The following is a 16,233-nucleotide window of genomic DNA, read 5'->3' on the forward strand; positions in this document are numbered from 1 at the left end:
TTACATAAGGTCTCTGTGGACGCAAGGGCTCATCCTCGTACTCTGGCTCCTCCTTGAGCGTTTCATCGACCAAAGTAGGTGGCGCTACTGTGATACCTTCACCGGAAGGCTGGAAACCATATTGATTGGCGCCATATTCTACCACACGCACTTTACCTGTCTCATCGACATAACCATATTTACCCTTTACCTCACCGGTCGCCAGTTTTGTTTCGATTTTGAAAGAACCATCAGCGCCCTCATAACCATATGTATAGGAACCATCTTCGTTGTGTCTATAAATGACAATTGCAGTGTTTGAGGTATAAATGTGCATGTTTTGGGTAGTCTTACTTATTTATTTGCTTCAGTATAGGTACAGGTGTGGGTCGTGGTGCATCCGCTATACCAGCGCTGGGCCGCAGTCTTATCGGTGCAGGACGCGGTGTATTCTCCTGATAATCCTGGTAGTCCTGTGCAATAGCCACACCATATAGCAGCGTGAAAACTAGAAATATCTGTAACTGAAACGAGAAAGAGGTTTTATCGGTATTTAAATATTATAGACTATAAAATATAGGGGCTGAGAAGTCTAACAGCTAAATAAGGTTTATCAGAGTGAATTTAAAGCTTTATTCATCGTTCTTCCTTCTATATTGAGAGTAATGCTTTGCTTAAAGGGTATCTAACTTTACGTTGCAAGGCCTTCAAATCAAACTTTTGTTTCCATCTTGATCCCTTTATTTAAGCAAAAAACTTTTTAGCGAGCCACTTTTTAAGTCAGGACAAGTGGAAATGATCATTAGGGGCTAAACACGTTCAACGTGGCAGTAGTTCACAGCTCAATAACTACGAATCATGGCTCATATTATATGCTTAATAAAGTTGTAATGCCTATATATTATTTTTACTGTATGAATAACTCAAATATTTGACTTCTAGAGTTATGTCATTCTTTTTGATAGCAAGCGACACGCATTTATCATTAATAAACAATACATTAAAGGCGTTAAGGCGGCAAATCTGTTACCTATTCGCTTCAGTAAACTATTAAAACTATATATTTATTAAACTAGGAAGCCTTAAGGCTGAGGCACACGCATGACTATTGAAACTTGACTAGCCAAGTTCATATCGAATGTACAACAAAGCGTTGGCATAAGCGTAGTTTCAAATATAATAAAACCATTGATACAATATTTAATGTATTCATTATGGCTGAAAAGCATGTGTAGTAATCAGGCAGGTTTCATTGAACCTAAAAGTAATTGTAGCAATGAATTCAATCATATGTTTATCCGCAAGAAAGTGTGGTTATGTGAAGCCAAACCATAAATCATGCATATTTAGATACAAAAGTAGCTATTTGAGAAACAATAGGCACGCAATTCATATGAAGAAACTATTATTAAAGCTGCCGGAAATGCTTCGATTAACAACAGTCAATTAACAACAAATAACGTCTCTAATTGTGTAGTAAGCTGGGAAAATAATGTTGTACATGGAACCCAAGCGATTTTTAATACTCGTAGGCGCACACTAAGCCATAAGAGTTCGACAACCATACATATAGTATGTATATAGGTGTGTTGAAAATTCCTACACTTTCTTATTGTACTTAAGACCAAAGGGCAAGGACTTATGATTAATTTATCATCGATCTTACCATTAATTTCTATGATGTTGTGTAACTCATTTTGGAACTCAAGTCTATTTATACATCCATAATCGCTATGCACATGTTTCCATGCTTATCTAGCTTACAACACTCTAGTTTGGTCATTAGAACTACTTACAAACTTGCTTAAATCAGTCTATAGAGACTGAGAACCATTCCTTTCACCCATCAACAGTACGACGAACATTTCCAGTGATTAGTTTCAAGTTGAGATACAATCGCTTCTATTATAAACATTCTTAGCATTCAAATATTTATTAGACTTGCTTCTGCTTTCAGATTGTTTCAGAGATAATTTCCATAATTATCAATTTCTGAGCTTTGGGTTTTTGAACATTATGGTATTTCGGGCCTATGGCCACCAACACTGCTTCTCATGATGACCATTGTATCGTTAGTACATTGTACTTAAGTAGTGTTTGGCCGATCTCATCTATCCAATAATGCATTCAATTGACTGACCCTTTTTATGTAATAATTCTAAAGCTAAATAGCTTGTAGGATCTTCGGTAGTTTAAACATTTTGCGCCAAGATGAGTATTATTGATGTAGGTAACCAAATGGTCACAAATTCGCGTATCCGCATATTTCAAAACAAACTTGAGTATTTTGCTACCTATAGCACTCGTATATGGCAGCCAGAAGTAGCAGATATACCTCTCCAAACTGTGACGTTATTTAGGAATCCATTTCGATAGCAGAGCTGCTAACAGTCTTCAACACGCTGACAGAAAGCTCAAAGCGAATCAAAGATTGCATAACTTCAGTAGCAGTGGTATCAATGTACTGCCATATTAAACTTGCCTGGGTGGCTGACCATGGCGGAATCTACGGGAATTGTAAAGCCGATAAGCTTGCAGAAAACGGCATCCTTACCAGAATTCTATCAGAATTTGGAATGCGCATTTGAGCGCTGGATATATGAGCTACGCGCGAGCTCAGCAAGCGTTTGCCAGCAACCGGTGTTTGTAGAGTTGCCAAAGCCTTCTAATCCAGTGTGGAAAGTAAAACGTACATTCAACTGCCAGCTCACATAGCTGCAACAATAAATACTCTAACTGGATATTGTCCCGTTAGCTCTTACGCAGTATCGCTAAATACGTAACTTGTCAAAGTTGCAATGAGGCAGATGAGGTGGAAGCATCTAGACTGTCTCCACCACAGTCCAGTATACGACAGACTAAGCTTCTCGGCTTCTAATCTAAGCATCGCTGTTGCCATACTATCTATGGTCCCGCCGAACTGCCGAACTAAGTTCTGGACATCACAGTGAATATCTAGCCAAGAAGGATTATTCGTGACCACACGAGAAATTAGCATATTTATCTAGGCTAACCTATATTAACTACTTGAGAGACCTTTTTAATGACATAATATCAAAATTTACAGAATGTGATGACTGTAATAAATACAACTGGATAATACTTTGCAACCTTTTTGAATCTAAATGACTTATATTTGTAAGGTTAACCTTCATTTTAGTTACTGTACTATACCTCGATGAGTCCTATTATTATATGCACTATTTCATTGATTTGAAAAAATTAATGACAATTGTCTATATTTTACAACCGCCTGGACTGTCCATACATATGTAAGACGTAATTTTAATTACAACAAATCATGTTTGTAAATAAATAATGCTAATGATTTAGTGTAAGTAACTCTATTAACACATCGTAAATAGACAACCGTGAGAGCGTACCCTTCATGGGCCAAGCCTTGAACGAAGGTTCAACTCAAACTGACATCCAGATATCAAATACTCTTGTGTCTGTAGTCAGTTGAGAGGAATCAAAATAATCGCAATATTACTATAATCAGTTTCTTGTCTTTGAAAATATGAAAACGCAAAATCGCCCCTCCGATATTTTCTATAAAATGCTTTCGTTTATACGATTCTGCTCACGTCAGATCGGTGTGGACATAATCGAGGAGCATTATAAAATCAATTTAAACACATATTTCGTTATTGCAGCAATAATAATTTATTGCCTCTGTTCGGTGAATACGATACGAAAATATATTGCAACAGATTGGACGGTGTTGCTCGATGTCTCCTCACCCATCAGCTGCACCATACAAGGTTTGGTGAAATTGATGTCAGCACTTTTTTATCCGAAATTGTATCGAAAATTAACTTTGGACATTGGAAAAATTTATGAGAAATATCAAGAGATGGGCAGAGAGTACGAGGAAAAATTACACACATGGAACAGGAGTATGAAAAAACTCTTAATTGGCTGTGCAATAGTGTATTTCGTCACTGGGCTACTCTTATTATTCACACCAGTTGTGATGTATGTACTTAAGGGCGAACGACATTTGATATGGCTTTGTGAAGTGCCCGGTTTCGAAAGGGACTCGTTGTATGGTTATTGGGTCAACAATGCCTTCAGCGTAATTTGTGTATTCATTGGATGTTTCGGCCTATACGCTGGTGATGTTTATTTAATTATCTTTTTAACACACTCAATGTTCTTTTACGATATATTAGCACTGAAAATAAATGATTTACACAAATTGATAGAGGAAGATAACCATGCAGATCGGCAAACTGAATTAGTTAACGATATTGTAGAGTGGCACCAGTATTATCTGGAGTGAGTATTCTTAATATACTGTATACATTTCATAATTCTCCTAAATCTATTTCTCTTTGCATACACCACAGTTTTAATGATAAGTGTAATTTGCTGTTCTTTTGGACCATTTCGGCACACATTATATGCACCACGGCGGGTATCTTGAGCACACTGCTCATCATCATGCTGAAGGATTGGCCTGGCGCTTATTCCTACCTTTTGGTGTGCTTTCTCTGGCTATATATGTACTGCATACTTGGCACACGTGTTGAAATAAGTGTAAATATATGTTTCCAAATGGCTCAGTAATCCATAATACTCTATTAAATACCAGCATGTTTCACTATTCTCCATTAGAACGATCAATTTTGTACTGGGATCTACGACATCCACTGGTATGCCTTAGATGTGCATAATCAAAAGACGATTCGCTTAATGCTAACACAATCGCAGGCACCACGAAATATAACGATCGCGGGAATTGAACCCTTATCGGTTAACACAGCACTGAAGGTGAATGAAAAGATATTTTTAATGAAACCGTAATATAAATCTAATTAAATGTTCCATTTTTTTCAGATAACACGCTCCATTTACAGTTTGGCCATGATGGTGTTACGTTTTCAAACTAAATAGAGGATATTGTGGAAAGAAAAGCGGTTAGTGAGGACTTCGGATTTATTTGTAATTACACGACTTCATATAAGGATGATCATCAAATGTCAAACATAATATTCATTGTCATTCAACGTCCTTGAAACCAGCCGTTTCATTCGTCGTCACGATCAAAGTCGTGATTATAGGTATTGGTTTATGTGAATCAGTTGTGATCCCATGTTAGCTATGCTCATATGATTTCAGTTCAGATTAGCCTGAGAGTTCCAGTTGTAATATTCCCTCGTATATTTATCATTTTATTCCTCATTATTATCTACAGAAAAAACTTACAAAGCATTCGGTTGACAGGTCATAAAGAAAAAATGCCGTGAAACTACTTCTACATTACAAAAACGACTTATTTCGGCCTAATGAACTAGAAAAGCCCCTAAATAAAAAAGAAAGGATTCAAGATTTCGTGTGCATGACCTCAATTAATGCTGTTTCCATATTTGCTAACGCTTTCAGGCGTCGCCTTTATCAAAGTACCTCAATTGGACAACGGAAATATCCGAGAAGCCCCATTGCCATATACATTCATTTAGAAAACTTACTTATCTCTACAATTCTCTTTTAAAATCGCAATTAATAAATGTTTTTTGCAATTAATTTTCAACTATGAAGTGTTAATGACTCTATTAGCATGTCAAAAAATGCTGAAAGACAGGCGTTGGAATGTGACCAATGCAGTGCTCACACCTTTTTATTTAAGAATATTATTCCGTAAAGACTTTTATTAGAAGAATATTGGATGTCCCAGATATTTCACTTTAGAAATTTTATAGAAAAATGCAAAATTTCAGAGAACTTTAATAAATCGCTAAAAAATAATTTGGGTAAGCTACAGTTGGTTGGTGAAGAAGCTGTCGATGGGAACTATAAACTTCCATGTTTTTAGATTACTTCCTTTAACTACAGTTCAGTTATGATGGACATGCAGTTCAACCAAGGAATTTAAGCTACAGAAAGCAGTTGATTAGTTAAATAACAGCTGTCTTCGATTCGCCAAGCGTTGGCGAACAGCGAATCGAAAAAACTACACCAAAATGCTCAAACAAACAGGCATCACTGCGGTGCAACCTTGCGCTAACATGTCTTCAACACCAAGCGAAATAGTATTAGGAATCCTACTTAGTTGAGAAATTATTTTTTTCGCGTTATAAAATTTTTCGGTAACCTTTTAGTTTAGTGTTCTACACTTGGCTTTAAGTTTTACGAATTTTGTATTATCATTTGTTGTTTGAGAGAAATGTTTTTGTTTTTATGTTGGAATGCGACTAGACAAAACAATAAGCCGATATCTAGATGCCTACCAATTTAAAACAGCAGAGGCCATTGGTGAAGGACCACAGCGGAGAAAGTCGATGTGTTTGCCGCACACCTCCAAAACACGCTTACTCCTAACGAGTTTAGTAATGGATCTAGCAATGCGGCTGTCAGCAATTTTTTATGACAGAATTAAGGGGTTACTAGGTTTCCTTGGGTAAAAAACTTTTTTCTCATATAAAAAGAATTAAATATTTTATTTATATTATAATATTAGCTAAAAAAATATGAAAATTTCCGCCAAGCATTCGACGAAGTCTGTCATGTAGACCTATTAATTAAATTAAAGCAAAATTTATCAATTCCTTATTATCTGCTGCCAAAGTCTTACTTGCACAATCGGACGTTCTACGTTAGAGTTGAAACCAAGGCAGTGTACTCGACCCTGTGCTCTACATTCTTTATACAGAAGACCATCACTGATCACTGGAACTCTGATTCTAAAATGACGGCAATTTATGCTGATGATAGTGCACTACTAGCATTAAGTGACAGGCCTAATACTGCTTCCAGAAAACTGCAGATGCAATTGAATGCTTTAGAACCGTGGCGCATCAAATGAAACATTGGCATGAGCACCAAAAAGTCTGTACTAATGTACACTCAAGCATAAAAATTGTCCTTGCTAAGCTGATGACCTAACCGCTAGTGCTATATATATTTAAATTGTAATTGTAATTAATTACTTTTTTCAATTTTATTAAATAAATAATAAAATAAAAAAATTGTCCTTAAGAGGCTTTATATGGGCAGATGTTACCAACAAACGCAAGGGCAAAATATTTGGGAATTACAATGGATAAAAATGAACTTGAAAAGATCACGTAAAAATAAAAAGAACTCAGCTAAGATTAAAGTTGGCTCAGCTAAACTGGCTCCAAGATCGCGCCTCAGTCTTAAGAGTAAGTTGCTAATTTATAAGGTAATTCTTATGTCAATCTACATAGATATATGGCAAATCAACAGCGAATTCAAATTTTAAACTAATTCAAGCTTTTCAAAATAAAGTTCACCGCACCATAGTGGTGGCTTCCTTCTATGTGAGAAACGATGTCCTCCACCGGGATCTAAATCTGCTTGTTGCAAAGGATATAATTGAGCTGGCGGGCGAGCATTCCCTTTCTAAGTGACAAAATAAGAAATCGTCCACCGAAAACTCAACAGTAAAAGAACATTGCGCATTAGAAAGTTATCCACTTGTTTTTGCCACCACAACAATGGTTCGTAGACTTCCGTTCTAGAAATTTCGAAATATCGATTTACATTGATGAAAGTTTTCCACTGATAGAATAAAGTCTCTAGCGGAAAAATGGCTAACAGTGGTCGACCAAAATGGTACATGTTTATTTTTTATTAGTATGTATAAATATAAAAAAAGTTAAAATTTGATTAAAAATACGAAAAGATGTACCGTTTAGGGTAACAAGTGGGTCACTGATATGGACGAAGTTGATGAAAAAGTATTCAAAGACTTTCACGTAGCACTAATAAATTTCGGTGTGGAACCATTTATCGGATATGTCTCATATGCCACAAGTATTAGAAAATATTTAACACTTTAAATGGTAATTCTCAGAGTATACTAAATATAGTGATAAGGTGAAGCGGGTGCGTTCACTTCTTTGAAATTTCCTTTAAAACAACATTTCCAGTCATCGTACAAGTAGCAAAAGTTACTTTTCGAACGAAATCGCACTCATCTTTTTAAGCAAGCTTAGTAATATTCTTTCCTAATATATAATATGATCTCTTTAGAGATCTACTCCAACCAGTACTTGGTAATATCAAGAGCTCATACAATATATTTTACAAGAAAAAGGCCATAAGTTAAAAATTACCATTCACAGATGAAGATTTTACATATTAATTGCAATAAATTATGTTTATAAATAAATAATGCAATGATTTAGTGCAAATGACTCCACAGGTATTAACATGTCGTAAATAGACAACCGTGAGAGTGTAACCAAACCTTGGACAAAAGGTCAACTTAAATTGACACTCATATTTCTAATACTCTTGTATCTACAGTCAGTTGAAGTTATCGAAATAATCACTAGACCCATATTAGTGGTTTACTTTCTTCGAAAAGATGAAAACCCAAAAACAGCCGTCGGACATGTACTATAAACTACTTTCGGTTATACGTTTTTGTTCTCGAACCATCGGTGTAGATATTACCGCCGAGGATTACAAAATCAATTCAAACACATATATCGTTATTGGCGCAATAATCGCTTATTACTTCTGTGCGATAAATATGATTGCAAGATATATTCGGACAGATTTGACGGTGCTGCTTGATGTCTTTTCACCGGTGAGCTGCACCACACAAGGAGCGGTTAAATTGATGTCAGCACTTTTGTATCCGAAATTGTATCGAAAATTAGCTATGGACATCGGACAAATTTATGAGAAATATCAACAGATGGGAAGGGAGTATGAACAGAAGTTGCTCGAGTGGAATAAGAGCATGAAAAAAATTCTATTTGCATGCGCAATAGTTTACTCTATCACAGCCATGCTTATTTTATCCACACCCGTTGTGATGTATATACTTAAGGGCGAACGTCATCTGATATTGCTTTGCGAGGTACCCGGTTTCGCAGCGGACTCATATTATGGTTATTGGGTGAACAATGCCTTCAATTTGTTGTGTGTTATGATAGCCGCTTTCGGGTTATATGCCGGTGATTTGTATTTACTTCTCTTTTTAACACACTCAATATTCTTTTACGACATATTAGTACTGAAAATAAACGATTTACACAAATTGCTAGAACATGAAGACAAGGAAGACCGTCAAACTAGAATCGTTAAAGATATTGTAGAGTGGCACCAGTTCTATTTGGAGTGAGTATTCATAATATGCTACATAAACTATTAAATCTAAGCATATCTCGTTTATGTCCACCACAGTTTTAATGATACGTGCAATTTGCTTTTCTTTTGGACCATATCCGCGCACATTATATGCACCACGACGGGTATCTTGAGCACACTGCTCATCATCATGCTGAAGGATTGGCCTGGTGCTTATACCTACCTTTTTGTGTGTTTTCTCTGGCTATATATGTACTGCATACTTGGCACACGTGTTGAAATATGTGTAAATATGTTTTCCATAATGACACATTTATCAATCACAGTGTTTTGAATACTAATATGTTTCTATTATTTGCCATTAGAACGATCAATTTTGTACTGGGGTTTACGATATCAACTGGTATGCCTTAGATGTGCGTAATCAAAATACGATTCGCTTGATGTTAATGCAGTCGCAGGCACCACGAAATATAACCATCGCGGGAGTTGAACCGTTATCCGTTAGCACTGCACTCAAGGTGAGTCTAAAGGAAATATTTATAGTGGAATATATTTGGTATGAAATTTCATTTTTACAGATAACACGGACAATTTACAGTTTGGTTATGATGGTGCTACGTTTGCAAAATAAATAAAGGTTTTATTGAAAATATATGTGCGACAGGAAGAAGAGTATATGGACATTGGATTTATTAGTGCTTACCTAGGTTAACATAAGTGTGATGTCTAGCAAAACATTTCAACGATTAGATTAATTCCTAGTTCCAGGTCAACACAGAAAAAATAAATAAAGAGTCATAATTACTTTGGTATAAAGTTCTTCAAGTTACTTTGTTATAACAAACGTTGTCAAAATCTTCCCTTAAAGTGAATTATTATTCTTTTTTTAAACAAAATAGTGAATAACAAGTGGTTCAGGGAGGATGTAATCGAAGTATTAGTAGTTAGTTGAGTTAGTATCTTCTGATGTTTCAGATAGCAATTTTTTGAAATATCTAAGCTGAACCCTAAAGAAATGTACAGCAAATGTTTTTACAAATGAGATCCGATTGTTACCATTCTTTTCATACAGGTCATATTTAACTCAGAGAATATGGAGGAAATTAAACTTAATAAAGGAAAAAAAATCCCACTCCTATCTATGAGATCTTTGGGAAACATTTGGTCTATCGCGCATCAACACAAAATGGTATACCAAAGGTGTACTTAATGAACGTCGCACTAGACAATATTATACTTGCGCGTTATACTTGTTTGTACAATAGTTCGGTTAAGGGTAGGTTTCCTAGCTAATCCTCAAGACAGCATATGCGTGTCAAGCCTAAGCGCTTTATTTTTATTCATATGTACATACCAAGAAGGCAGTGTTGAGATGTTTCCATCTCTCATTCTATCAAAGAGCATTGAACACCGATAAGGTAATGCTGAAAGAGCTGGTGCTTGTCGGGCTCTCGTCACACCCATATTATCAGTAATAGAACGCATGAAGATTTTACTGATGGCTGAGGTGGACCTAATGGAGTACAGTCATACTTCTGGGAAGCAGTTACAGTCGTATTGCATCCTCCCCGCGCACCCTGTAAACGTGTCACGTCACGTCTAAAAGAGAGGAAGCTTCAGCGCAGCCACTCCGACATATTAGGTTTAAGGGTTGGATGAAGTCTAATTGCAGCCTCTGTTCACCAGAGGTGCGGCTCGTTATATAAATGTGTATAAAACTTTACACTACTCGCTCAGCAAGATTATGTGCTGTGTTTGGAACCTGCCACTTAGAAACCACAACCAATGAAAAAGAAACAGCAGTCTCGGATGAAAGACCCCACTTTTTATGACGACTAAGATGCAAAGGCATTCACATGTAATGTCCGGTCCCTAATTTGGGAAGTTGCCGGTGCCCACCTTGTTGATGCCCTCGTAAAAGTAAAGACTGACAATACCGCCGTCCAAGAAATGCGATGGACGAGACAATGACTGAGACGAGACCTTGTGACATTTATTACAACGGCCATATAAAAGAGCGCTAATTCGGTATGGCATTCGTGAGGAGAGAAAGACTAAGTCGTCGGGTCCTCGCATTCACTCTGATGGAAGGTAGTATAACCACAATCCGCATCAGAGCTAAATTTTTCAACATAACAGTGATTTGCGCTCACGCCTCGACAGAAGAGAGGGATGATATAATTAAAGATGTCTTTTATGAACAGCTAAAGCGCGCTTATGACAACTGCCCAGCCACGATGTTAAAATTGTAATTGTCGATTTTAACGCCAGGGTGGGTAAAGAAAGCAACCTTGGTACAAAAGTTGGAATATTCAGCTCCATGACGGAACCTCTCCAATTGTGCTGAAGCTAATCGACTTGTATGGTTGCTAATCGACAATATGGTTGTGTGTAGTTCTAAATTTAACACAAGAAAATTCATCAAGCTACTTGGCTGTCTCTGGAACGAAAAGTTCGTAATCAGATCGATTAAATTGTGATAGATAGACGACACCTCTCTAGTGTCCTTCTCGTACGTACGCTCCGAGAACCTAACATCGACTCGGACCACTATCTTGCGAAGATACACCCCCATCCCTATAAAGCAAACGTCATCAAAAACACTTCTATAACCCGCTGAACGACAGTATACAAGTAAGTGTAATATCTGGCTTACACACCCGTAAGCTGACTTTGAGCAACACCAGGAGCTCCGTCAGACTCGGAAACAACTTCTCCGACGCTGGGTAGGTCATGTTGTCGGGAGGGAAGAGAGCACTTCAGCCTTGAAGGAATTTTATTCCGATGGAAGCAGAGTAAGAGGAAGACCTGCACTCCGTTGGAGAGATCAGGTGAAGAAGGATCTAGCTGCACTTGGTATCTCAAATTAACGCCAAATAGCGAAGAGAACAAACAACTGACGCACTTTTGTTAACTCGGCTATAACCGCGTAAGCGTTGTCTACGCCAGTAAAGAGGAAGAAGTTGAAAAGGTATGTGTACTTTCCAATCCTTCAGCTTTGCTCAGGTGGCCTGGCACCTACACTAGCCTTATCAAGAAGTAAAATTTTCCAATGAAAGTATGTTTAAGATTAAGTATTTCTTAAGTAGGTTCGATCTCATGGTTAAAGAACTTAAGGATAGAAACACCTATTGATGCTTATTTATCGTCTATAGTTTCCTTTAACAATCTTCTTCCCACCCATATTCTCCCAACAGGTACGGCGATAGAGAAAAATCGGTAATCGTTCAAGTATAAGCTATGGATACTAAGGTGACGCCTCCGGCGTAGTTACCTTGTATTTAAAAAAAAGGTTAATTTATAGCTCGCTACACTTCTGAATTGGGTGAAACTATACATATTTAATTCACTTAATGATATATGCATATGTTTGTGTATGATTCAGCTTCTGGCAAGCCATTTGTGGTTGTCATATACATTCATTTACAAATAATACTTTTCTCTGCAATTTTCTTTTAACATCACAATTAATAAATATCCTTTGCAATTAATTTTCCACTATGAAGTGTAAATAACTCTATTAATACGTCGTAAATAGACAACCGTGAGAGCGTGCCCTTACTGGGCCACACCTTAGACAAAAGTTCAACTTAAATTAACACTCAGGCTTCTAATACTCTTGTATCTAGAGTCAGTTAAAGGTATCGAAATAATCACTAGACTTATATATATACATATATTAGCAGTTTACTTTCTTCGAAAAGATGAAAACCCAAAAACAACCGTCGGACATGTACTATAAACTACTTTCGGTTATACGTTTTTGTTCTCGAATTATCGGTGTAGATATTACCGCCGAGGATTACAAAATCAATTTAAACACATATTTCGTTATTGCCGCAATTGTCGGTTATTACCTCTGTTCGATATATATGATTGGAAAATATGTTCTGACAGATTGGACGGTGTTGCTTGATGTCTTCTCACCGGTGAGCTGCACCACACAAGGAGTGGTGAAATTGATATCAGGACTTTTGTATCCGAAATTGTATCGAAAATTAGCTCTTGACATCGGACAAATTTATGAGAAATATCAACAGATGGGAAGGGAGTATCAACAGAAGTTGCTCGAATGGAATAAGAGCATGAAAAAAATTCTATTTGCATGCGCAATAGTTTACTCTATCACAGCCATGCTAATTTTATCCACACCCATTGTCATGTATGTACTTAAGGGCGAATATCATCTGATATTGCTTTGCGAGGTACCCGGTTTCGCAGCGGACTCATATTATGGTTATTATGTGAACAATGCCTTCAGTTTAATATGTGTTATGATTGCCGCTTTCGGGTTATATGCCGGTGATTTGTATTTACTTCTCTTTTTAACACACTCAATATTCTTTTACGACATATTAATACTGAAAATAAATGATTTACACAAATTGCTAGAAGATCAAGACAAGGAAGACCGTCAAACTAAAATCGTTAAAGATATTGTAGAGTGGCACCAGTTCTATTTGGAGTGAGTATTCATAATATGCCAAATAAATCACTGGGTCTAATCATGTGTCCACCATAGATTCAATGATAAGTGCAATTTGCTCTTCTTTTGGACCATATCCGCGCACATTATATGCACCACGTTGGGTATCTTGAGCACCCTGCTCATCATCATGCTGAAGGATTGGCCTGGTGCTTATACCTACCTTTTCGTGTGCTTTCTCTGGCTATATATGTACTGCATACTCGGCACACGTGTTGAAATATGTGTAAATATGTTTTCCATAATGACACATTTATCAATCACAGTGTTTTGAATACTAATATGTTTCTATTATTTGCCATTAGAACGATCAATTTTGTACTGGGGTTTACGATATCAACTGGTATGCCTTAGATGTGCGTAATCAAAATACGATTCGCTTGATGTTAATGCAGTCGCAGGCACCACGAAATATAACCATCGCGGGAGTTGAACCGTTATCCGTTAGCACTGCACTCAAGGTGAGTCTAAAGGTAATATTTATAGTGGATTATATTTGATATGAAATTTTCATTTTTACAGATAACACGGACAATTTACAGTTTGGTTATGATGGTGCTACGTTTCCAAAATAAATAAAAGTTATTATTGAAAATATTTGTAGAACAGGAAAAGGTTAACATAAGTAAAATGTCGCATGAAATTTCCACGATTAAATTAATTTCAAGTTCAAGGTCAACACAGAAAACATAAATAAAGAGTCAGAATTACTTTGGTTAACTATAAACTTCTTGGATTGATTGTTTTCAAGTTGAACGTAATGTAATACCAGTTGTGAAGAACTTCTCTACTATTAGTTTGCTTATTCGAAGTATACAAGAAATAAATTCTTTACACCTTTTTATACAAAATGGTGAATAGCAAGTGGTGTATAGTATATCACCCATAAAATATAATTATTTGTAGTAATTTCTGTTGCTATATTTTGATGTTTCAGATAACATATTTTTTTTAGAAATATCTAAGCTGACCCCTAAAAAACTGTACAACGATTGTTTTTATAGATGAGATCTGATAGTTACATTCCTTCCATTTTGTAGTATAGATAATAGTTGAAGTCATCGTTCAAACGACTTCAATAGCAATAAACACTGGCAATATCTCAAAACACCTCCAGCGATCTACTTTGGAAGAAACTTTCCAAAGCAAACAGTTGCTGGGGGTTCTCCAGGATCTCATCAAACCCAGATGTTCAGTATTACCACGTATGAAGCTTCATTCGCAAGTGTATCTTTTTCCCAGGCCCTAACACACACCGAGACCTTATAAAACATAATTGGCCGAATATTATGTATAAAACTAAAGGACTACTTTTATTGAAAGACCAATAGCTCCTCTACAACAGTACAGACAACAGTACAGATCAATCGATGTCTTTCAAGTTTTAGCTCTAGATACTAAAATGTACTATATGTACGAAATTTGACAATTAAGTAATGAGACTTAATTGTCATACCTCGTACATGCATATACTATATAATATAGATTTATTCAGTAAAAACGTCTTGGCTCCGCTCGGCGGCTCGGCTCGGCTATGCTACGGAAATACCTGTCATTTACACCACATTTACAAATAATATTTTCTCTGCAATTTTCTTTTAAAATCGCATCGCAATTAATAAATGTTGCAATTAATTTGAAGTGTTAATGACTCTATATAGCATGTCGAAAAATGCTGAAAGACAGGCGTGGGAATATGACCAATGCAGTGTTAGTCACACCTTTTTATTTAAGCATCATATGTTTAGTAAACACTTTAGTTTCAAGAATATTGGACGTCGCAGATATTTCACTTTCGAAAATTTATTGCAATATGCAAACTAAAACGCGACCTTCAGACAACTTTTTGTAAATTGCTCAAAATAATTCGGCTAAGCTCCAGCGTAGTCGTATAGACGTTATCGATGAGAGTTATTTTAAATTTAATTATGTTGTCGGTTTTGTTTTGGTGGCGATCGCTTGGAATTTTACTATCTCAATATATACGATTTGGAAGGATGTGAAAACCGATTGGACTGTGCTCTTAGGATGTATTTTCCACCGATCAGTTGCGCCACTCAAAGGTGTTGGTCAAAATAATTTCCATACTCTTGTATCCCAAAATTATATCGGAACTGGCAATGGACCTTGTGAACATTTACAAAAAATACGAAGCGTTAGGAACAAAATATGAGCACAAATTATTCCGAATGGAACCAGAGTAGTGAAGAATATTTCTCATCATTGGTGGGCTTAGTATATTTCGTGTCTGCTGTGCTAGCGCTGGTCCACGACGGCCGCATCTTCTTATACATATTCAAGGGCGAAGGCATCTAATAATTAGTGTGTCAGTATGCCGTATGTTGGATTTTGGAAACAGATCATGGCTATTTCATTACGATTGGTTATAATATACTGTGTGTTTTTCGGTAGGGCGGCGTTCGGTTTGTAACGGTGCCGGCTTTATACGTTCCCTTTTCTATTTCTAACACACTCGAATTATTCCTTCTATCTACTAGATATTTTCGCACTTAAAGTCGAGGATCTACATGAAGTAATTGCACGAGAATAAGTCAGGATACACGTATAAAAGGCAATGGTTAATGACATTGCTGGTTGGCATCAGTACTCCTTGGAGTGAGTAATTTAGCTACCAACCTTCAACATTTTGTAATAAAGAATCATGCAATTGATTTGTTTGGTGTTTAGCTTCAACG

General features: G+C 36.5%; 4 protein-coding genes across 10 annotated transcripts in view; 3 read left to right on the forward strand and 1 right to left on the reverse strand.

Moving 5' to 3' along the window:
- Positions 1-16,233, reverse strand: part of LOC105234186 (tyrosine-protein phosphatase non-receptor type 23) — a 33,710-nt gene that overhangs the window by 934 nt on the left and 16,543 nt on the right. The window contains exons 2-3 of the mRNA XM_011216472.3: positions 334-503; positions 5-275 (exon numbers count right to left, since the gene is read on the reverse strand). Of these exons, the coding sequence (XP_011214774.2) occupies positions 5-275; positions 334-503 (441 nt within the window). The remainder of the gene's footprint in view (positions 1-4; positions 276-333; positions 504-16,233) is intronic.
- Positions 3,494-5,433, forward strand: LOC115065781 (odorant receptor 67d-like). 2 transcript variants are annotated; one of them, XR_007421732.1, is made up of 5 exons: positions 3,494-4,260; positions 4,332-4,521; positions 4,600-4,755; positions 4,822-5,045; positions 5,104-5,433. XR_007421732.1 is itself a non-coding variant. In XM_029548495.2 (4 exons), the coding sequence occupies exons 1-4, from the start codon at positions 3,500-3,502 to the stop codon at positions 4,876-4,878; spliced, it is 1,164 nt and encodes a 387-aa protein (XP_029404355.1). In that variant the 5' UTR covers positions 3,494-3,499; the 3' UTR covers positions 4,879-5,433. The 2 variants fall into 2 exon arrangements, 1 of the variants encoding a protein (XP_029404355.1); XM_029548495.2 differs by having other exon boundaries at positions 4,822-5,433.
- Positions 8,062-9,876, forward strand: LOC115065780 (odorant receptor 67d). Its single transcript, XM_049448430.1, has 4 exons — positions 8,062-9,078; positions 9,145-9,334; positions 9,414-9,569; positions 9,630-9,876. The coding sequence occupies exons 1-4, from the start codon at positions 8,318-8,320 to the stop codon at positions 9,684-9,686; spliced, it is 1,164 nt and encodes a 387-aa protein (XP_049304387.1). The 5' UTR covers positions 8,062-8,317; the 3' UTR covers positions 9,687-9,876.
- Positions 11,648-16,233, forward strand: part of LOC125775317 (odorant receptor 67d-like) — a 12,846-nt gene continuing 8,260 nt past the window's right edge. Inside the window, exons 1-4 of one of the 6 annotated variants that reach the window (XM_049448432.1) lie at positions 11,662-13,516; positions 13,574-13,763; positions 13,843-13,998; positions 14,060-14,212. In XM_049448432.1, the coding sequence (XP_049304389.1) occupies positions 12,756-13,516; positions 13,574-13,763; positions 13,843-13,998; positions 14,060-14,116 (1,164 nt within the window). In that variant the 5' untranslated portion in view covers positions 11,662-12,755 and the 3' untranslated portion in view covers positions 14,117-14,212. Of the gene's footprint in view, positions 13,517-13,573; positions 13,764-13,842; positions 13,999-14,059; positions 14,213-16,233 lie in introns of those variants that run through there. The other 5 variants (XM_049448433.1, XM_049448438.1, XM_049448437.1 and 2 more) reach the window with 5 other exon arrangements.

This window comes from Bactrocera dorsalis, chromosome 2 (genome assembly GCF_023373825.1).
Source record: "Bactrocera dorsalis isolate Fly_Bdor chromosome 2, ASM2337382v1, whole genome shotgun sequence".
NCBI classification, from domain to species: Eukaryota; Metazoa; Arthropoda; class Insecta; order Diptera; family Tephritidae; genus Bactrocera; species Bactrocera dorsalis.